The sequence below is a fragment of the Parasteatoda tepidariorum genome, chromosome 6 (assembly GCF_982258835.1).
Source record: "Parasteatoda tepidariorum strain Cologne lab strain chromosome 6, Ptep-v5.0, whole genome shotgun sequence".
Lineage (NCBI taxonomy): Eukaryota > Metazoa > Arthropoda > Arachnida > Araneae > Theridiidae > Parasteatoda > Parasteatoda tepidariorum.
Window position 1 is genome coordinate 2,040,770 of NC_141760.1, and position 22,823 is coordinate 2,063,592.

Sequence of the window (22,823 nt, forward strand, 5' to 3'; positions counted from 1 at the left end):
TTCCCTCTGACAGAAAATGCATATTGATCCCACTGACACCTTACAGGTGCATCATCTGCCTGGGTAGGAAACATCTGCTTGGGTTGTTTAGGGATAGGAAAGTGAGATAAAAGAAGCAAACAAGAAAAAATGCTTATTGCTACATTCCCCTCTGTAGATGGTTTTAAACATCGGAATATGTATTTATTTTGAAGTAGAAATTTCAAAATTATTACAAAAAAATGAAGATAAAAATCAGTCGAAGACTGAAAAAAATTCATTATATTCAACTTCTTAACTTTTTTGGTTCACTATATCCACAAAAAATAACATTATACGAGTATAGCAAGGCAAGGGACAGAATATTTCGTTCACTATATCCGGGAGTTCACTATAAACCGTGTTCACTATAGCAGGGTTTGACTGTATTTCGAATTCTGACATAGTAACGGCCATTCATTTTACACTTATCGAACTAAACTGCAAAACAGAGTAAATCAGTTTATTTGGGAACATTAAATAAAAAGAATTAAAACATATTTAGAATTTTCCATCTTCGACAGTTTGTCTGGATGAGAGATACTTTTACTTATGTCACAATAGTAATATGAAAGAATACATATCATTTCATAGCACTCGTCCTTGACTAAGTAAGCTTACATCAAAATAGGAACTGCCCACTTAAAAACAGTTTTTTTTCTTTTTCTTTCCTGGAGTGACGCAGCAGCAATTCTAAGTAAATAATAAAGCGTAAAACGAAACAAAGTTCAAACGGAACATTCGTCCTTGACAGAGGATAAAATAAACTATTTCTTGTTATTTTCACCAGTGTTGCTGGATGTGGAGTCCGTACCCGACTCATACAAATAATCTATTAAAAGTTTCTAAGAGTCTTCCAAAAGCAGTAAAATTATTACTAAATGAATATTAATTTCAATTTATATATGCATTTCTGTTTCCAATAGTATTTTATTTTAAACTATATACTACATAAAATTACCTATTCATAATCTAAAATTATTTTTCTTAACGTAACAATTGAAGAAATAAACTTCACCGAATATAATTGAATATAATTTCATACGGCAAAATAAAAAATACGAATGTAATCATTCAAATAGTTTCTAAGAAATCGAATTTTAAATATACGACATTTTTTTAAAACTGTTCGACCCATTTTGTTTAAGTTTTGTATTTTTCCATATTAAATTACAGTCTTTCGAATGATGTGAAAATGTGTACACTTTATAGTTCAAAACTTAATGAAGGTGGTACGAATTATTTCCGAATTCTTCCCCCACCCCTTCAAATAATGAGTGAAAAACAGTAAAAAGGGTTGCTCCAGTTCAGTCGTTATTAGTTAAATATTTTGCCATAAGTCACTATCATGTGCGTTGGTGAAACGCGAGTGGTTCGAAATTTCAAAAGGGCTGCAATCCGGTTCGCAATACGCAAAAATTAATTAGTAAAGAAATTAAAAAAGTGTTTTAAATATTTAAATTAAGTTTAATAGTGCAATGAGGAATTTGAAATCAGTCATTTCCTTTCACTGAAATCGATTTCAAAAAACGGCAATTAACTTAGCAAAGTGTGGTACGCGTACCCCCAGGGGTACGGGAACAGTTTAGAGGGGATACTTGTTCTTATGCAAAATATCTTGCAACAAACGAAAATTTCAAAAACAAAGCTAGCCATGAAAATTTACGATGATGTATTTTTCTATTGGCTATTTTTTTGCAGAGTTAACAGTTAATAATGAGTGGTGTCAACAGCCAGTTGTGAATTTTTAACTTCTGTGCAATTTTTTTATAGTAAAAAATACATTCATTTTTTATGAGTGGTACACAGCGTTACGAAAAATTTAGAAAGGGTACACAAAAGTCATAAGTTTGGGAAACACTGACTTAACCATGACCAACCATGAGAAAGCCTCCAGACAATGGCGGTAACTATGGTAACGGGAAGTGTCGGGATCCAGTCGGTAAGCACGTATACCTGTCGTTTCATAGGAGTTTATTAAAATGACAGTTTTACATATTGAGTGCATAGTCTTATATATTCTATAATGCTTATGAAACTTTATTTTAAAAATATGAAATCGAGCACTGTTTTAGTCTCAAATATATTGAAACTTGATGAAAGAAAACAGTTTTTAATTTCATTGATAGCTTTTTCTTGTATTTTCATATTAATTTAATTTTTTTTCTATAATAATTGTGAAAATTGTTTAAACGTACCTCTCTTGAATGAATCATTGGAATCCATCATTCGTTCTGTTGCAACGGAGGAAAAAAGAAAGATTCTCAACAATTACGTTTAATTCTTGATTCTTGTGAAAACAAAATCAGTTCGCAAACAAAGTTACAGCATGTAATTATAATGATTATTTTCCATCATTATTTATTTATTTACTTATTTATTTCATCTTAGAGAAATGCATTTATTTATTTCATTTTAGATTTTATGATATTATTCTTAATAACGGGCTACATATGTCTCCCGTACTGGTACGTCTTCTTATACGTACCGGTTTGTCTAATAAAATGTAAAATATTTTAACTAAAACCTTAACCTTTCCCTGAATAAACTTTTTCCCACACTATTAAAAATAAATAAAATGATATCAATTCACGTTTCTAAAAGTATCACAATTATACACTCTTTTAAAGATTAAAACTAAATAAATTAATAGATGTATCTTTTTAATCTAAATTTTCTCTTTCAAAGAAAGCCACTACCAAAAAATAAATTCAAAATATAATTCTACTCATAATTTTAAATTTTCCTTTTAAAAATATACTTTCATAATTTCTTCTTACCTTAATCTTCTTTTTCATTCACTAATATTCACTCCAAAATATGATTTTCTTTTTTTCTTTCCTCTCGTTTAATGAAGTCGCCTGCATAATAATTTTTCTTGATATACATAATTTTCATTTTAGGTATCTTGGTATCAAGTTTTCTAAGGAATACATTAAATCCGCATTTAGTGTCGCCATCTACTGAGGGTAAAAGTAAAATATGTTAAAAGTGCCATCTATGTTTACATTTTCATTTATTTCGTTCCCGTTAGTGCGGGAGCTGATTTCTAAGAAGAAGAATTTATTGAATCCAATCAGGGTAAATGTATTTCTGTTTTAATTTTTTAACTCTGTCTGTTATCCCTGTTATAAAATTCCCTCTACACAAATTCATTTCCTATGAAATTGAATTCATTGCCTTCTATTTTGCGATAAAACTAAAATGTTATTCAGTATTGTGATATCTTTTTAGGGTTATCTGATTTCATGTTTTTTTTTATAATTATTTTATTTTATCTTTTTATTCATTTGACTTACATAAGACAATAAATGCTCTATTGTATGAATTTTTTTTATTCAAACTCGAAGCGATTAACTTCATATATTTGGTTTAAATATTACAAAAAAATAATTATTGAATGATTTATAATTATTAAATAATAAAACAGCCCAAAAGAGGGTTTATGAATGAAAATGTGTACGTAAGTTTTAAACAAAAGGGTTCAAATTTAATTTGAATTTTAAAATATTTTCTCTTGTTCATATAAGCTCAGTCGGAGATCGAGCTATTAGTCCTGATGCTGAATTATTAACGTTAGAACTCTGGACACTACTCTGCTTTAAGGATGCTGAATATTTTGGATCTACTACTCCAGTGTTCCCCAACCTTTTTATCACCACGAACCTGTCAACGTTTGATAATTTTACCGCAGCCCGCTGGGGGGTGGGGGACGTCGATTGCTTATATTGCAGATTATTTTGATTTATTAATTTTAATTTAATTGTATTTAAACATGCCTTCAAAATAAAATACAGTTACACCGAAAAATAAATATAAAGTGATTTAACATTTTAACTTATTAGAACGTTAAATCGATGAGAACCTTGAGCTAGTTTATTTGCAATGAGACAGTTCCATCTGGGGGTAATCGGAGACAATGATACATTACAAAGATTAAAAAATTTATGTCACTACCTTCGGGGGCTCCTTATTTTAAATAAATAATATTTTAATGGAACACAGATATTTTTAATTTTGGGTATAAACCTAGGAATTTAAATTCAGTTTTAATAAAATTGGTGGCCCGGTACCATTTGATCCACGGACCAGTACCGGTACGCAGACCGGGGGTTGGGGAGCACTGTACTACTCGATATAAAGTGCGACTAATCCCAAAAAAAAAAAAATAATAAATAAAGGAAATAAAAGTGGGCACAAATCGTCGGGGACACAATTCGTGTCATTATTCGTCTTGAAGACAATTCGTTGTGGGCTCAACTCGTCGCAACGACAGTTCGTCGTTGGCATAAAGTTGTCGCAGGAACAACAGGTTGACTTGCAACGGTGGCGCCACAGTTCGTTGCAGCGATGATTCGTCTAGGGCAGTGTTTCCCAAAGTGTGGTACGCGTACCCCCAGGGGTACGGGAACAGTTTAGTGGGGGTACACGTTCTTATGCGAAATATATTGCAACAAACAAAAATTTCAAAAAATTGTATTTAAAAATAAAGCTAGCCATGAAAATTTACGATTGCCCATTTTTCTATTTGCTATTTTTTACAGAGTTAACAGTTAATAATTTGTAGTATCAGCAGCCAGTTGTGATTTTTAACTTTTGTGCAATTTTTTTATAGCAAAAAATGCATTTATTTTTTAACTAGTGGTACACAGCTTTGTGAAAAATTTAGAAAGGGTACAAACAAGTCATAAGTTTGGGAAACACTGGTCTAGGGAACAGTCGTAGCGGATACTTCTTAACGTATCATCAAACAATCATTTTTTGAGGGGAAAATTTTTTTTTTTAACATTATTACTTATAGTTAGGAAACCGAAAAGTTTCAATCAACAAATCTTTTAAAATGTGTAAATGTAGAGCGGCACTAATCATAATCAAGTTCTAAACACATCTTACATGGTTTTAAACTGTCAACAATTGTGACTTAGTCATTTCGTAAAAGAGATTTAAATGGATTGTAAACTATTTTAACGATTCGATTTCATCTTGACTAAGCAAAATATTTGTACCCGTCGTAACATACATATTTGTTGATAGAACTGTAATAAGGTATAATAATTCAAGAAATGTATTCTACCTCATTTATGAAAATGTTATAGAGAGAGTCTGTATTTATTTAATAATCGAGCTTAATAATTCTCTTAATTTTAGCAATTAACATTTTTTTAAAAATTTTCCTTCATTTTATTTCAATTTTTCTGAATTTATAAATAGGAAGAAAAAAGTTGCTAAAGCTATATCAAAAGAAAAACAAAATGTTTTCTGAACGGAAGACTGAACTTTTAATTTCGGAAACTGTTGCTTTTTAAGATTTAAGGATATCAGTAAATATTCCAAGCAAAAATACTTTTAAACAAAATAAAAGAACAGAATGCCCCAAAAAAATGTTTGATTTTTTTTAAAGATCGGATTTTCTCTCACTCGATGCTATCTTATTGATTCAAGAGGTAAACTTTAAATAAGTTAATTAAACGCTGGCTGCAGACGATATTTAAGTTATATATCGTCTTCACTTTTGTTATGAACCCTTTTACAGATCGAATCTCTGAATATAGTCTCATTGGATGCGTAACAAATTCGCTAGTTTATTATCGTGTCTTTATGTTGGTAAGTGATATCTTTTAAATCGTTTCTAACTTTTAAATTTAACTTTCTTGAAATGACTCTTTTTTATCGTATTTTCATTTTCGAAATTTACGCGGCTTCAAAAAATAAGTATTTTTTTTTTTGAAACCGCTTAAGTTATAATTATAATTTAAGTAATTTTTTGCGGAGTTGATTATCAAAGAAATGACGGTGCGGAGTATCTTGTGATAATAATGAAAGATTTGCTACGCAACGCATTCCTTCTTCATTTTTTTCAAAAAATTGTAAAATAAAATGTATTTGCGAGTATAAAGAAATTTGACTCTCTGTTTTTAAGATTATATTTCGTATTTTGCTTAACTTAATAAGATTTCCGAATTGATATCGTTTGATTGGTACTTTTTTTATTGGAAGTACCGGAACGATTTAAGAAGGCAGACGATTCACGAAGGTCGGTTTAGATACAGAATTGTAAATAAAATGTTATTCAAAGCTTCAAATAACAGCTACCGAAGAAACAAGTTGAACATAACAGAATAAGTTACTACTTAACAATCATAGGATGCTTTAAATAATCTGTACGTTACTGAAGCTCTGCTAGATCCTTAAACAGGATTGAAAACTTGTATAACTGATTAACTTAAAAGCGTTATGCAAGTGCACAGCAGCTTGACTCTTCTGTAAGAATTACCAAGTGAAAAAAATCCTCTTACTTTATACAACTTCCAAAAAACGTTGCAGGTATTTTTTGTGTCTAAAGATCAAAGAATTATTTACTTTGATTTTTCTATTGAACTGAATTATTTATTTATTGACTTATACAGTAAGATTTATTTACTGATGAAAAATAACATATCTGATCTCAAATTTTTAAAAGAGTTTAGTTTGCATCAGAAAATAAAATAAAATAAATAAATAACTCTCTTCTAAATTATGCGTGAAGCTTTTGGCCTATTTAAGATGTCTTCTTTGTTAGGTAAAAGCCTTGATGGACAGCCACCAGAAGCCAAAATTTTCCGCACTTTTTTCTACACATTTGCTTAATTAGTGACTTATTGACGTTGTTGAACAATAAGTATTCCAAATTAATTTTCTTCTTTTAAAGATAACAGAATGGAGTGGTTGAACATATTTAATGAGGCACCTGTAGCAATTGCCTTGATCCTGGTGTTTGCCAGCACAGCAGTTTACTACATTCTTGTTAACAGAGGTCTTCCTCCTGGTCCCCTGGGTCTGCCCCTATTAGGATACTGGCCCCTATTGAAGAACGATACCTGTCACTTGCAGTTGCAGGAATTGCAGAAAAAGTACGGAGACTTATTCAGTTTCAGTTACGCCGGTGCTCTGTATCTCAACTTGGGAAGTATCCACGCTGTTAGGGAGTTCCATATAGCTAAGGCAGACTGCTTTGAGAGAGTAAAAGATTACAGTTTACTGAATCTCTATTTTAAAGATGGTAAGTTACACAGTTATTTATTTATTTCATTTATTTAATTATTTTATTTATTTATTTGATTTTATTTATTTATTTTAAATTTCGCATTAATTAAGAGAAAAAAACATATTTTTAAAGTTAAATTAAAGAAAATTTAAAATTGAATGTACGGTTTGATGCTCTCTACTTTGAAAATTAAAATTTTTTTTTTCTGAGTCTCAAAAATAGTTTTAAAAAATTCATTAATAGAGAACACCAACTATGTTTTTTGATGCATGCCAGACCATTCAAACTAAAATCTATTCATTTTGACCCCAAGCAAAGCAACATTTTAAAATATTGTTTTATATCTATAGTTTAGTTCTCAGTTTTGTTGGCTTTGTAATTAGTTCTGACTGACACTTGGTGAGAGTATTTCTTGCTTTTTCAAGCAAAAAACATTCATTTTCTCCACACATATTTTTATAATTATTTATTTATTTATTTTTCATGTTTTTTCTTACTTTTTTTTTGACTTTCTAGTTAGTTTTGGAACCTAGTATTTACTATGTAATTTTTATTTTAATTTGAAGTAAACAGGTTAAAATGTTTAAATAATTTACTTACTACACTTTCATCAAGTACATCAAGTTTCGTCAGGTACCAAAGTTTAAACAGTATTTTTTGCTTTGAAATTAAATTAGTATTAAATACTAAACTCATTTTCTACGTTTTAATGTCTTTCACCATTCTGTCATTTTTAGAGGTTGTAATTAAACTTTTTACCATCAGGTTATGAGGACACAAATACTGCGAGAAAAGCCCTTAGTTCAATGGTAGTTAAAATCGAAATATGATACTTGACTCTAAATGCTCATGAAATAAATAAGCAGAATGGAATAACAAATGATATTCACGTACAATTCACGAAAATCTGTTTCGGTTTTTGCCGAAAATATGATGAAAAATTGTCACCTACAAGCTATAGCTGCAAAAGTTATTTTTGTTTCTGTGTCATCCTTTCTCTTTAACTTAGGTCGTTTATGGGTGATTCTCACGAAATATGTCAATTTACAGCCCCTTGCTCTAAGATCTAATGCTATACTACTGAAAGAACTTTCTTTTAAAAAAAAATTAATAAATAGCATTGCTGTTAGCATTTTAAAAGGACTTTGCATTAGCATTGACTATTTTGTATAGTTAAAAAATTCAATTGAATTTCAAAATGTCATTTTGAGTGTCATTTATGTCACAAACAATATTTCCAATAATAACTAGCTTCAAAACTTCCCATTAATTATTCAATATCTAATTTTTTTTTATCTCAACCGTTGTAAGTATTTCTAGAATATACGCATAGGGTATTATTTACAAAAACTTTGTTGAAAATTTTTTTTTCTGTCAATAATTTGTTTGTCACACGAAAATCTGCCATTTTCCTGGCTAGTTTTATTTAGTAATTTATAACCAAAATAGATAGCGCCAGCAATCAATATCTTATGTTAATAGATTGCTTAGAATACCTTACTATCTGAACATGTCTTATTGCATGAATAAAGAACCAACTTTCTGGTTCAAAATCTATTTCCAAAATTTTTATAGGTGAGTAGGTTTTTATGTTTTCATTTTCCTGTCTTCTTGAAATCATTAATAACATAAATTACATAGATTTATCTGAGTTATTTCAAGAAATCCTGTTGTTTTCTGCCGAATGTAAATGTCTTAGGCCAAAATAGTAAATTAATATAAAGTTAAATGCTATAAAAGGGAAAAGTTCGTCATTATCCTGGCTGTCATTTTCCTAGCTTATGAATCACAGGACACTGACGTGCTTCCAGAAAATTTTAAAAGCAGTATATAGTAAAGAGGGAAAGCAAATATTAACTTAATATCAAGTTTATACAAGATTGTAATATGCTTGAATGTAATAAAAGTTATTTATTTATTTAATGATTGATTATTATACACAATTTTATTCTGTACGTATCAGCAACAAAAACATTTTCGATTCTTTCTACAGTGGATGAAAGAATTAATTTAACTAATTCATGGTCCATCTAACATAAAGGCTTAAGTTGAGTAACTTACTATTAGCTTAAAATCACTGTTTTTTAAACTTCTAAGCTAATATTTCATTTTCCTGGCATTCAAAATTTTGTGAAATTCTGTTTGTTTTTTTTTCCCTTGAGCAATTGTCAACAAACTACACTGCTGTCTGTAAGATATTAATAAATGTAATTAAATAAATACGCAAAAAAAATTAGATTATTTTGAAGACCTTAAATTTAAAGAAATTTTTTGTTCCGAATTGTCATGTTTCCAGAGAATCACCCTTATTATATTATTGTGATATCCTTAATTGTAACGTAACTTAATTTATATATTTTAATTTAACTTTCTTAGAGAATATTTATTTTAGTATGATGTTTATGTAATTTCATTTTCTTCATTTAAAATTGAGAGTTAAGATTAAATGCATTTCCGTCCCTATCTTGTTATTGGGAAATCTGTTAAGGTTGACGACTGTGAGAAAATTACAATTAAAGTGTTGAGGACATGGGTCGCAAAAACCTACGATGATTGGGTTTTAACTTTTAAAAGGGTGGGTTTTTGTATTACAGTAAAAACTGGAGTGCAAGAGAGAATTCATTAGTAATGAGAAGATTGAAGCTAAAAAAAATAAGGGGAATTGATTAGATAAGTAAAGAGTTCATGTTGGTAGACAATTAATTGAAAGAGATCAGTTAAAGAAGTTCTGTAGCGACTTAGTAGAAATTGAAGATAGTTTAAGTTCGGGGGGGGGGGGTGAATGGAGAAAAAGTTTGAAAAAAATATGAAAAAAAGTTTTGTACTGAAAAGCAAAATTAATGAAGAAATGCTAATTTGTCACAATAGATAAAAAAAAAAATTGTGATCGCCAAAAGAATATCACAGGTTACCCACTGGCAAAATGGTTGTGTAATTTTCTTCCCGTCTACGTTCTTTGGTTTTAGCTTTTTCAGCCTCGGAAAGTTTAGGCTTTGGTATCGTTTTTTTTTCCTTGCTTCAACTCTAACTTTTTATTTGTGATATTCACCTGAATTAGTATTGAAAACGATCCAGTTTGAACTGTAGGTTAGAATTTCTGATTCTTAATTAAAGTAATAAAAACCAAAATATCGTTCAAATGATAAAATTCTCTTTTATTCACAACTCAAGAAGTATTTATGGGATCTCTCTGATCCCATATCTCAAAAATAAACTCGCCGATTTAATGCACAGCAAAATTAAAAGCGAAAAAAAGAATTATGAAAAAAATTATAAAAACAGCAGCGGTAGCGACAGCAACGAAGACGCGTGCGCCCTGTTTACTATTTCTCTTGAACACAGTTGAGAAGTGTGAAGACGTCCAAATAAGGTGCGCGCGACATCAAACCCAATAGAAGACCCATTTTATCAATGGGTAAAACACGAAAAACAATAGTTAATTTTTTTTTTTTTTTTTTGCAGAGGGAACGTGCTTTTTAAATAGCTAGAGTGTATATTTTTAGTAGTGCATCCTAGATCAGTTGCTTCTCTCGCTCTACCCTTTCGTAATCTAATAACTGGACAAGTTTTTGAAAGGTGTGGCGATGATTGGTTTGTTCAGTGGCACAAGTAGGTGAAAACAGATTTGTATTTAATCCTTAGAAGTTTTCTTTACATAACCTACCATCTGAAAAATGTTTTTAAGAAAGAGGAAAGAATGACCTATGCAAAGGAATATGAACGATGGTCTTTAGAGATATGGTAAATAAACATTTTTAAATTTGTATTTATATTAACCTTTACAAATTATAATTCATTTTGTGATTGATTTTAATACCTTCACCTCTTTTATTGACCATTAGAAAATTTTAAGTAAAAGTATGTCAGATCATAATTTGGTGTAGTTTAATCTTGTGCTTAGTCTTTTTATTCAACCACTTTTCACGGCCGCTACTCAATAATATTCAGCAAAGTCATTTTTTTTTCTTTCAAAATATTGGTATTTGAAGTAAAACTTCTACACTACCCGTGCGCTGCAAAAATTAAAATAAGTATTTCCATCATTTCATACTTGGTTATTAGCCATTATAAAAAAAGTCCAATTTGAATTTAATTAATAAAATAATGGGCACAGACATTCAAATCATTTAAAGTCACAGACGCTTGAAGATCTTTTTTTTTCGTGTGTGAGTAAATAATTAAAATCGTAAACAGAATTTAAGAAAAAAAAGAAAAGAAATTTCTGTTTGCAAGGAAAACTTAGATAAGCAGCTTCTGATGCTTTTATACCCATTTTTGCTAGGATTAACCTCGATAATAATTCATCAAATATAGAAATTATCTTTCGTTTTTTTCCCTCTTAATCCTTAATAGTCACCCATCCAGTTGCATAATCAATTGTACTGTATATTTGGGTCATTTTGATCGTGGGTAGCTACTAGGGGTCACAATGCAATTTTGCCCCCTCTAGTGTGTATGTATTTTAAGAGGGATAGTCCGAAAATAATTTTCCGTTCTAGTTTTCTCCAGTAAATCGGGCAGCAATGGGATACACAGTTGAACGCGAAGGACATCCATACACTATTGGGTATATCGTTTCAGCCATGATCAGGTAGGTGGCGTAGTGAGCACGTAAAGCGTGGGCAGCGTCTGATCCCGGTTATTATTTCTGGACAGAGTTTGGAGGTTGGAACCATTAGTGCTACTTGGTCCTGTCACTTGGTACTACACCCTGTCAATAGTGATGGATGTAATTTGAAAAAGACAGCCTGGCTTTCTCACACTTGTCGTTTTGTTGTTGGTTGGCAATGCAACACTCGGCTGCGGTAACGTAAAACCATATTGCAACTCTTAGTTGGGACGCCTGGACCATTCGCCATACCGTCCTTATTTCCCCACCCAATAACTTCCATCTGTTTCTGGCATTGAAGAACTTCGGTGAAGGTGTTCTGGCATCAATGCTGAAATCACACCAAATGCAGAGGCCTGATTTTTTACGTCCTGTCTCTAATATCTCCTTATAATTTCTTGTTTTTCACATGAATCTCTGTTCACAGTCACCGGGGGAGACGTATTTTCGGACTGCCCCTCGTATTAACCAGAATTCTAAAAATGTGTTTTAGGGATGGTGACTACTTGTATTTTATTGTGAAGCCTTTTAAAAAATCACTTTATTTATTTATTTTTAAAAAAGGTGTTGCTTTTCTGAATGGAGAACCATGGAAGATACTTAGAAAGTTCACGATGCAGCAGATGAAAGAATTGGGGATGTCGACCGTGAAAGAAAGCATGGAAGGACCACTGTACGAATCCATCCAGGAGACCTTAGAATTCCTGAAATGTAAAGAAGGCGATCCCGTAGACATCATCCAGATGCTGTCCAACAAATGCAACGCCATCCTCCGCCGCTGTTTATTCAGGGACAGTTGCATCACCGAAGAAGAAGTTAGGGAGATCAACGCTTCCTATGCCATCGTCATGGGTTTCACCAGCGTTAAGAACACTCTACATGCCGGAAACTTGGCCAGGTATCCTCCTCTATCAGTACTATTATTATTAGCAGTGACTTGAGTGGTGTACTGTTAATGTGGTTTCGATGACAGCTCACCCTGCTTCTGATCAATGGGTACTAGCTTGTCTGTAAAGTGAAGGTGGCTTGCGTGCATTGCTGTTTACGTGTACAGTCATGTCGTAGGCCATGAAATTATGGAGCCTTAACATTCATAAATCATTGGCTCATAACGGGTTAGATGAGAGGATATTTATTTTATTCATAGCAGATTCAAGGATTAATAACTACGCTTTTCAAGTGGGCTAAAAAGTTAGAAATTGATTTTATTTTTGTCAAAACTAAAAGGAAAAAAAGAGATCCCGTGATTTCCAAAGACGTGGCAGTGGTGATGGAATTTTATAATTAAAGTGATGCCATCTAATTGTTGATAAAAATGAAGTTGTTCTCTCGTCTTCGGTTTATTTTAAGGGGAAAAAATAGTTTTCGACGAGTTTATTGTGTTCTGCAATTTTTTTTTCCTTTTGAATTTGGGTCCTGTTACTTTGTTGAAACTTTTGTGATCGTCAAGGTTTGTCTCGATATTCCAGACTTTTCTGGTAAAAATGATTTCGTTTTTATTTGTTCAGATTTTTCGCGTTTCGTCCTGATATTCCAAATTTTTGCGTATGTTCAGACGACTCCATTTTTAAAAAAATGGCAAATGCAGATTTTAAAAAAGTTAATTTGAAGAATAAAAAAATTTTGATTTTCGATCTAATATGTCTTCTTAATTTAAAAAATAAAACTCTTTAAAATCGCGATGTTCGATAGTTCCAATTTAAAAACCGTGCATTTCGCTTGTCAAAAATAATTATTTTTTAACTTGAAGTGTTATTTAGAAGACGGAATTTTCTGAAGATGTTGGTTTTATACATCTACTTGTTAGTTATTATGCTTTATTTAAGAAAAAAGAAGAAAAAGTTTCTGGCAAATAAAAACTTACCAGTTTTGAAAAAATGTAAGTTTTAGAGGGTTATTTTTCAAAAATAATAATAATTGCTTGTTATAAGTGAGATGACATTTCGTTTACTTTTTGCCTCTGAATCGTTTCTATCATTTAACAAAACAAACAATTTAAAACAAAACTATTACACTTCTGTGAGCAGTTCTATCTATTTTCTTCCTTTCAGATATTTAATTTTGCCATTCAAATCTGGTTATGGAGAAGCAATGAAACATCATAAGAGAATGAGGAACAATCTGATGGAAATAGTGAAGAGGCACAAAAACACTTTCGACCCCAAACACCCCCGAAACTTTGTAGATGCTTATTTAAAGGAAAGAGTCGACAGGCAGGCTAAGGGCGATCCCACTGCTCAATATTTCACCGGTGATTTTATATTTATATTTTATTTTATACCAGGCGTTGATGAGTCGATCCAATTTTTGCGTGCACTGCTATCAATGCTCAACTCTGTAAGCCTTGTAATTTTAAATCCAATCTAGTTGGCAAGGAAATTCCTGGGACAAGCATCGGCACAAATAAGCTTTCGCAAAGGCGAAGGAAGACCACGAAAACCTCTCATTGTTAGCCAGATGATAAGAGGATTCTAAAAAATGATCCGAAATAAAATATGCTCAGGGTAACTGAGGATATTTTATTTCCGCACAGTGGTCGGTGTGAGCTGAAAAACAGAAATTGTATCAACCAGTCATAGCTGGGACTCAAACCTAATATTAAAACATTGAAATATATATATATATATATATATATATATATATATATATATATATATATATATATATATATATATATATATATATCCAACGGAGGACTGATTGTTTTCAATATTAAAAATCTCTGAAACAAAGGTTGGTAGAGAAATGAAACCAACTGTATGTTTATTGTGAAACCTGTAAAAAAAATTTTCAGAACTGTTTACATTTTGCCACAAACATTACCGACAGACGGCGCTGCAAACTATTGCTAACCAGAGCGATTAGGTCTGGTGTTTAAACGTGAAAGGAGGTTGTAGAGGTTTAAGAGGTTCTGCTCTTGTGTTCTAGTGACCAACGTGTGTTTTTGTTGCTGGAATATAGTTTGATTACCGTTTTATGGTATTTGTATTTTTCAAGTATCCTGTGCAACGTGCAGCGCCATCTGATTTTAACTTTTGGAACTAAATTCCTAAACTAGCAGTCAGCCCTCTGTCAGGCATCCTGTATAATAATCAACACTATTTATGGACTACCATATCGCTCAATCATTTCGAGACATTTTGGTTTTTGCTCAATGTTTTGGTTACTGTGCAAACGTGTCTACAAATTGTCACCCCAATCTGCTAATATGTCAATAATTTTGATTAAGACATTTCATTCTCTAAAACACTTATTCATTTCAATAACGTTAAAAAAAAAAGGCGCGACTATTTGAAGGATCAAATTATATTTCTCTGCACTCTAAGAACTTTTCACTAAATTTCAGGTAAGTTGAATGAATTCTTTAAGATTTTGTATAGCAAGGCTATTTGAAAAATTCAGTTCTTTACAAACGTCGCGAGCATTTTGCAATGCGCCAGTCTAACTTTGGTGTTTTCTAAACTGCCTGATATTCCATAGGCTTATTACAATAAGTCTAGAGGATTTAAAGTTATTTATAAAGTGCGCGAAAAATTACTCAATCAAACTGAACTTGTTTAGGCTTATTTCAATTAACTTTTACTTGTACTTTTAATTAAACTTTTAATAGAATAAACCTGCTTCCAAAGAATATAAGACAGAAAAAGTCGACAAGCTTTGACGTTCAAATTACCGAGCTGATTATTAAAAAATCCAACATACGTGAATGATTAAAACGAAACACACATCACTTAACAAAGGCGAAGCAAGTAGCCTCACTTTTCAGGTTGCTGTTTTTTTACCGCAACATAATTTTGACTCTGGTCAGATGACATGGGCAACGCTGAAGTTGGTTCCCCCTCTCTCTAAATTTCCACAGCACAACTATAACGCCATGGGAAGGAGTTTTCGCCCTGATAAATTTACGTGTTCCATACTCGCCAGCTGCCTTGATCACAATTCGGACCCCCAACAGAGTGAGAGGCGCCTTAACCAACGCCGGAGCACCGAAAAAAGAGAAAAGAGTTGAAGAAAAAAAATGCAAAGAGTTTCCAACAAAAGAAAGAGAAAAATGATGAAAAGACAAAATGCGGTAAACCACGGTAGCTGAGGGGTAAGATTGTGGCTTAATCTTGCCATTCAGAGCTGAATGCATCTTCAAGCGGATCCAACAGAATGGTGTAGCAAAATCGCAATATTTATGGTAAACATTTTGCCTTTTCTTTTCCTCCCCCCCCCTTTTTCAGGTTTTGAAAAATTTTCGAACTAAAAGAAGAAAGGAGTGACCCATACTGTAGTATAGTTTCAATTAGACAAATTGTCTGAATAAATAAACATTCATTCAGTTGTGTGTATTTCAAGATTAAAACTGAATTGAGCGTTCATTCTCCCTTTATAGATGGTTGTTCAATCTAAACACCAATAATTGATTAAACTTACGCCACTCCATTCATGAATTATTTTTGGCATACCTTTGGAAACTATTAGATTGTTTAAAATTGCACGCAGCTTTCACTGAAATAGAATAACTCTTATACGTTTCTAGCTGTGCAGTAAAGATAATTGTGTTTTCTGATCTTTTAAGAAAATTTACATGAATCTATCAAGTAATTTTAAAATAGTGAATTTCTTTCCGTTTCAAATTATCTTAATATTCTCTCGAATGGTGTATGTTTTATTAAAAAACTAAATTTTATTTCAAAAGGAATGATATACGCATCCTATATTTTAGTGCAACTGCATACCAAAAATGGCCACTTTACAAAATGAACACTCCTGGTGTTTCACTTCACTACTTTGGTGTAAAGTAACCATTTTTGGAGCTGAGATACACTAAAATTTTTTACAAATTTACGTAAACTGTAAAAACGTGATTCAGTGAAACTTTGGTGTAAAATAGTGGTCGCCATTTTCGTTGATCAAAGGTAGATAAACTAAGAATTTTACATTGCAAGAATGTGGTGCAGACACCACTCGTACTTCTCTTGAGGTTAAGTAAACATTTTAGTGACACCAATTGCAATAAAATACGATGAGTCAGTAAAATTATTTTTACCGCCTAACATTATGTAAGAAGCATTTATAGAGGATGCATTATTTCTTAAAATAAAATGAGTTTGTAAATGTAAATAATAATCTGTATTCGAATTAAGCTTAACACATCAGAAGTGAGAGAAAACTAAATATTATTGATTTTTTTTAATGCAATTAGCCAATGTATGCAAATTTTCTTATGAGAATTCTTTTCTTTTTCATGCAAATAAAGGCATACTTGTTTTTTTTATAATATTTAACTTCTTTTGTTCAACTTGCGCGTGGATAAAACAAACTTTCATTCTGTGTCTCGATTTTATTTTATTTTATAACCTTCTTTGAACAGCCGACCCAATGTTTGGGTTTACGACCACTCCTGTTCAACTCCGTAGCCATGTCATTTTGAACCCAATCCAGAAGACAAAAAAACTCCTGGATCTGTGCCCAAAGAGGTATGATTTATTATGGGAACAGAGTGGACTCGGCAGATTTAGCGCACACCAGTTACCATTTACTACATGGGGAGTCTTCGCCCGCAAGGATCGAACCCACTACCTCTCGGACATGGGCCCAGTGCCCTACCCACCAGGCTCAAAAAATTTGCCTTTTCGCCTGATGTTTTTCAAACGTGCGCCAAAAATTGGGGAAAATATTCATGAATAAAGTAAACGGAGTTTAGGAATTAGATTTAACTACTAAAGTTTGTATGAGCGCTCTTTTGCATCTTGAAATAGCACGCTATTTTTCAACACCCAATTCGAATAAGTATGACACCGTAGAGTATTGAAATTTTATTATTTTCCAGACGAGGCTTTGGCCGCCACTTTAGATCAGATTGTGGGTGATGGAGTCCTCGGTGTCTCCTCATTTGCGGCGACTTTCTTGAAATATGTGATAGACTTCGAGGATGAGCAGGAGAAGATGTACAAGGAATTGATGGAGGAGATTGGAGAGGGAAGAGATCCCACCCTAGAAGACAAGTTAAGACTACCTTACACCAGTGCCCTTATGCAGGAAATATTGCGCATATCCAATTTCTTCCCCATGTTCCCTAGCCAACAGTGTATCAGTAAGTAATCTTTCTTTTTCTTTCTTCCCCGCAGTGGACTGATCGTAAAGACACGGTTCCCAGTAGAACACCGAAGTCAAGCAACACTGGCTGCGGTCAGTAAGCTGCTGGATGACCACTTTGATCAAACTGCGTAGGGACCGAAGGGTATCGGTCCTCTATAAACTGTTTTACCGTAAAGTGCTCGACTTCTTGCTTCGGGCTACCAAAGCGGGGGAGTCATCCCCTCTGCAGAGGACAAAAATGGCGATGGCATGTCTTCGGATCATCCTCAGAGATATTTCCCAGACGTTGATTAAGTGCCTACCTCTTTCACGAAATTATTCCCTAAACTATTTTTAATCTTTAAACCTTAGAATTATATTGAGTTACTTTTAAATAGTTCGCATGTTCATTGCCAATTGATTTGATTTCTATGCCGGTTCGTTTGATAACAAGTGAATAAAAAACTAATGGACTCTGTTTCAATTTTATTTTATCGGTGCTTACGAGCACGCTAGAGCCATTAGATGAACAACCAATTTTCAACAGTTGTAGGGTTACAAAAAACGGTGGTGAGAATGCTAAGACAAAGGATGCCAAATTGGCGCGATATTTCTCACAAATTGAGGAGTAGAGAAGGTAATATTTTATAACCATCTGAATAGATATTTATAAAAGCCAGAAAATTTCAGGTCGTGGGTTGCAAAAACTGCATCCATTGATGTTTGCCGTCCAATGGGCTGCTGGAGGCGTTTTCATTTCCAGCCAATCTACGTTTATTAAGACGTCACAAATTTTTTTTCCCTCTTTGGTATTCATATTAAGATGAAAATATCCACCAAGACACAGTCATCTATCTATACATCTATACATCTATACATCTATACATCTATACATAATAATAAATGCGGCTGTGTGTGTGTCTGTCTGTCTGTAATCACAATATATCGCCCCAGAAGCTTCGCCCAGGCACGAAACTCGGCACATAATTGTGTTTTGACATAATGAAGAAGTACTTTTTTTCTTTTTCAAAAATTTTGATTAGTTATTTAGTTATCAGTCATTTTGTAAGTCTATGCTTTTCGTCTGCTTTTTCGTCTTCAAAGAGCCATATTAAAAAAACTATTAAAAATGCATATACTTTTCCCCACTCTTATAAATGTATGCTAATGCGAACCTCACAATTGAAATATTAATTTTCGACAACTAAAACCAATAATATACGAAGGAATTAATAATTTAATTGTAAAGTTCGCATTAGTTTACATTTATTAAAGTGGAGAAAAGTTTAACTTCTGTATTAAAAATGTGGCAACATATTCGATACGTAAATAGAACGCTTCGCTTTGATATATTTGTCGCTGCTCATAATTGTTATAATAAGTTTTTCTTCTTCTTTCCACGCTCTATTTTTTTTTTCTTAAGCGAAGACGATAATTTTTATAGCGATATTGTAGTACTTTGTACAACTAAAAATTCTTTTCACAACACTTTAAAAATATTTACTTTATTTTCTTTATATATACAGAGAACAGTCGGCAAAGAATTCGATTAGGTTAAAAACATTTCGCTAAAAAGGAACGAATTCCAAAAGAAAAAATAAACAACTTAAAGAATAAAAATGCTGATGCCAGCCAATTTTTTGAAAGTTAACTTAGAAATAACAAACCAAACGATGTTAAATAACAAACCAAACGATGTTAACAAAATGACGTAGAAAGCGCAACTAGATCAAAATTATACAAGCACAACTAGATCAAATTATAATACCTGAGTGCTTGACGTAACAGATATAGAAATAGAATTTGATACTATAAAAAATTATATAGAAATAGAAATTGATACCATAAAAAATTTATTCGTTTTCGTGTTCTTTTCATGTATTTAGCATTTTAGTTTTTTTTTCTTAAGCGTTGTAGCTATATAATTTCAAACATCCTCAAGAGCTATAACACATCTGCAGCAGAACTGGATATGAAGACAAAATTGCTGGACAGGAACACTTTAATTGTCCACTAATCTTCAGATTTCCGGCTATGTTTTAAAAAACTTTATTTGTGAAAACCTTTAGCTTGGCGAACAGCTGGGCGCCTTTGGCGGCTAGTCATGAATAAATTTATCATAAAAAGAACTTAAAAATATTTTGAATGAATATTTAATGTGAAACTTTTTCAAAACAGTGCTTTTCGGGCTTTTGAATTCGGTTAGAACAGCAAATTTTGTTGATGTGTATTGAAAAAAATCAATTGCATTTAAAATTTTATTAATAAACTCTAATACAAGTGAATTTTTTAAACTTGTCTTAAGATTTATTATTTCTTTAAAAAGATTTTTTTTATTCATTTACATCTTATTTAACGGTGCCTACCAGTAAGCTATTTATTTCCCCCTTATTTAACGGTATTTGCTTAAAATAACTCATACTTCTTTTATTTAGCAGAATTTACGATAAAATAATTTTTTATTCCTTACTTGATGATTTTCAGCTGTAAATTATTTAATAACAATTGAAAAATTTTTTTGTTGAACATTGCAACATTTTTAATACAAATCATTTTAAAATATAAAATACTTTGTGTGCAATGAAAGTTATAAAATAAACACGATGTTTAAGATTTCAGAATAAGTATTAAATACTGAAGAAATTATCCTGCCTTGGTTTTGCGAAGAAAAAAAAAAGAAGATATTTTCTAAATAACTTCCAAATGTTTTTATAGAGTCATTCTAAAACTTGTTTTTTTTTTATGTCCAATGATGACAATGCCCAGTGAGCTCATCAATTAATCTATAACGATAATAAATTTCTATTTATAATTATTTTCATTTTAGAGGAATGTACAGTTCGTGGGTATAGGATTCCAAAAGGGGCCATCACTCTGATGAACACGTGGTGTTGTCACTCAAACCCTGATGTGTACGAAGAACCTGAAAAATTCAAACCTACCCGCTTCTTGCCAAAAGAAGGAAAGCCAAAACCTGAACCACCCCTCACTTTTGGTGTGGGTAAGTATTTTGCAGCATTGAATAAACTCTACAGTTAAAATGCAAAAATAAGTTTTGTGGTAAGAAGACCACAAAAATTTTATAACTCATTACGTATGATTTTGTTGGATGCCATTTTTCTATGCTAAACAATTTAGCTGGAACGATAGGTATCATAAGGAAAGTAGATACACTATTTGTTTGAGGAAAAACGAAAACCGTTTCAAAACAATGGTACGAAACAATATTATAGAAATTAACCTTATATTTAGCAAATTTCTCAAGAGTATTTTGTCAATGCTATCTAGAATATACCCATTCATTTATATCCATATTTTTTGTGATACTGAATCATGATTTTTTCAATTTGCCACAGAAAATAAATTATGGTTTATGGTATTAAAAGACACTATGGCTAAAAGTATCCGGGCATTCTTCGAGTCTTACTCACTCGGAGAATCCTGAATGTGATATCCTTTTACATTAAAGACTGGGGAGACTTTCTACTCAGTTTTTAGCAGGTGACCATTGAATCTGACTTTCCATTGTTAGTTAATGGAGTGCTGGCATTGAGAATGGTAGATATGGATGGTTGCAATTTAATCCATTCCAAAAGTGTTCCATGGGATTCCGATAGGGGCTCTGAGAAGACAGAATTTGAACACCCATTTCGTCAAACGATGGCTGCGTAGATCTCGATGAGTGAATGAAGTAATTTTCCTACTGGAAGAGGAATGGGCCTCCCCCGTTGAGGGTCCAGAATGTCCACCTAAATCTCAGGGCTTGTGTTTTAAACGCAGAAACTGTGCGACCCTGGACAAACCGGAAAAAAAAACAGCCCGGGTATAATGAGTTTCCGGATATTTTTGACCAGACAGACAGCGTATCTGCTGTAGTACCAGACTGTGCTGTTGCTAGATGAGCTGCGCATATTACTTGCTTTGTTTCCCCAGCAATTTCCCTGTTCGTTCTCCTAAATGATTGCATAAACAAATTGGTTACATTAATTTTGGTTTAAGTAGTAACTTCATTTTATTAATTTTAAATGATTTCTATAATTATTGAATGAAAATAAAAAATTTTAAAAAAATTTTCAGGCAAAAGAAGTTGTATTGGAGAATCTTTTACAATGACTCAAACGTTCTTGTTTCTGGTCTCATTGGTGAAACACTTTAAGCTGACCCTGCCTCCCGGTAGTTCAGATATGACAGCTTTCGAACTTTTGATGAAGGGAACCATGGAAATGTGTGCACACTTAAGAAATTAAACGTTTTTCAAATGAAAGAAATGACTGCTGATCAAGAAAAAAAATTTAAATAACTAATGCATTATTATTCCTTCCTTGAAGTGCTTATTTTTGTTCAATGTTTAATTCATAAGTATGAATAAAAAAGGAATTTATTTTTCTAGTTCGATTAAAAGACGTCCTATTTTCTAACGTGGCTCCAGATGACTTGGAGAATATTACTGTAATGGAAATTTTTAATTGTAAATGAAATAATAAATTTACTTACGTAGATTTAAATCACTGTTACTTATTTGGAAATAATTAATTTACTTTTTTTATTACTTTTCCTTGAGTTTGTACTTCATTTGTTCCAGGTCATTTATTGTATATACGCCAATGAATTTTTTCGTTACGCTCCTTCTCCCTTTTTGAATAGAATTTGAGAGAACTCCCTTTTAAGTGGGAGTAAAGAATACTCTCAGTTAAAAGAGGTTTTAAAAAAATTTGGAAATAGTTGACATTTTATAGGAAACTTTTGAATTGAAAAATTCTATAATTCGATGAAGATGTTCTGTTTTCATTAAGATTTCGGCTTCCGCCGCGAACCTATTTCCTTAAATAGAAATTTCGTAAAAAGAATTTTTCAGAAAGGAAAAATATTTCTACTTTTTTTTCTCATTTTATATTTATGTATGTTTTAATTGCAATCATAAACTCTTTTTAATATTGTAACTGTAATTGCATTTTCTTAAAAAAACTTATTAAATAAACCTTTAATTATTCAATTTTCACTTTTTCGTTAAAATCCTACGCCTTTTAGCTTTGAGGCAAAACTTCCATCACTGGGGGAGGGTGCTACAAATTGCTGTTTGGCCACAAACCTATTTCAAAAATGGAC

The 22,823-nt window shown here is 32.0% G+C and overlaps 2 protein-coding genes across 3 annotated transcripts in view; one reads left to right on the top strand and one right to left on the bottom strand.

The window, feature by feature from the left end:
• LOC107443510 (cytochrome P450 2B11) overlaps positions 1 to 2,941 on the bottom strand; it is a 45,932-nt gene extending 42,991 nt beyond the window's left edge. Inside the window, exon 1 of the mRNA XM_016057413.5 lies at positions 2,799 to 2,941. Within this exon, the coding sequence (XP_015912899.3) occupies positions 2,799 to 2,816 (18 nt within the window). The 5' untranslated portion in view covers positions 2,817 to 2,941. The remainder of the gene's footprint in view (positions 1 to 2,798) is intronic.
• Positions 2,942 to 2,958: 17 nt separating this feature from the next.
• LOC107443539 (cytochrome P450 2B11) lies at positions 2,959 to 22,222 on the top strand. 2 transcript variants are annotated; one of them, XM_016057459.4, is made up of 7 exons: positions 2,959 to 3,099; positions 6,707 to 7,057; positions 12,216 to 12,549; positions 13,703 to 13,902; positions 17,470 to 17,733; positions 20,545 to 20,718; positions 21,795 to 22,222. In XM_016057459.4, exons 2-7 carry the CDS (start codon positions 6,715 to 6,717, stop codon positions 21,962 to 21,964), a joined length of 1,485 nt encoding a protein of 494 aa, XP_015912945.3. In that variant the 5' UTR covers positions 2,959 to 3,099; positions 6,707 to 6,714; the 3' UTR covers positions 21,965 to 22,222. The 2 variants fall into 2 exon arrangements, with proteins under 2 accessions (XP_015912945.3, XP_071035242.2); XM_071179141.2 differs by lacking the exon at positions 2,959 to 3,099 and adding an exon at positions 5,537 to 5,622.
• Positions 22,223 to 22,823: the final 601 nt, after the last annotated feature.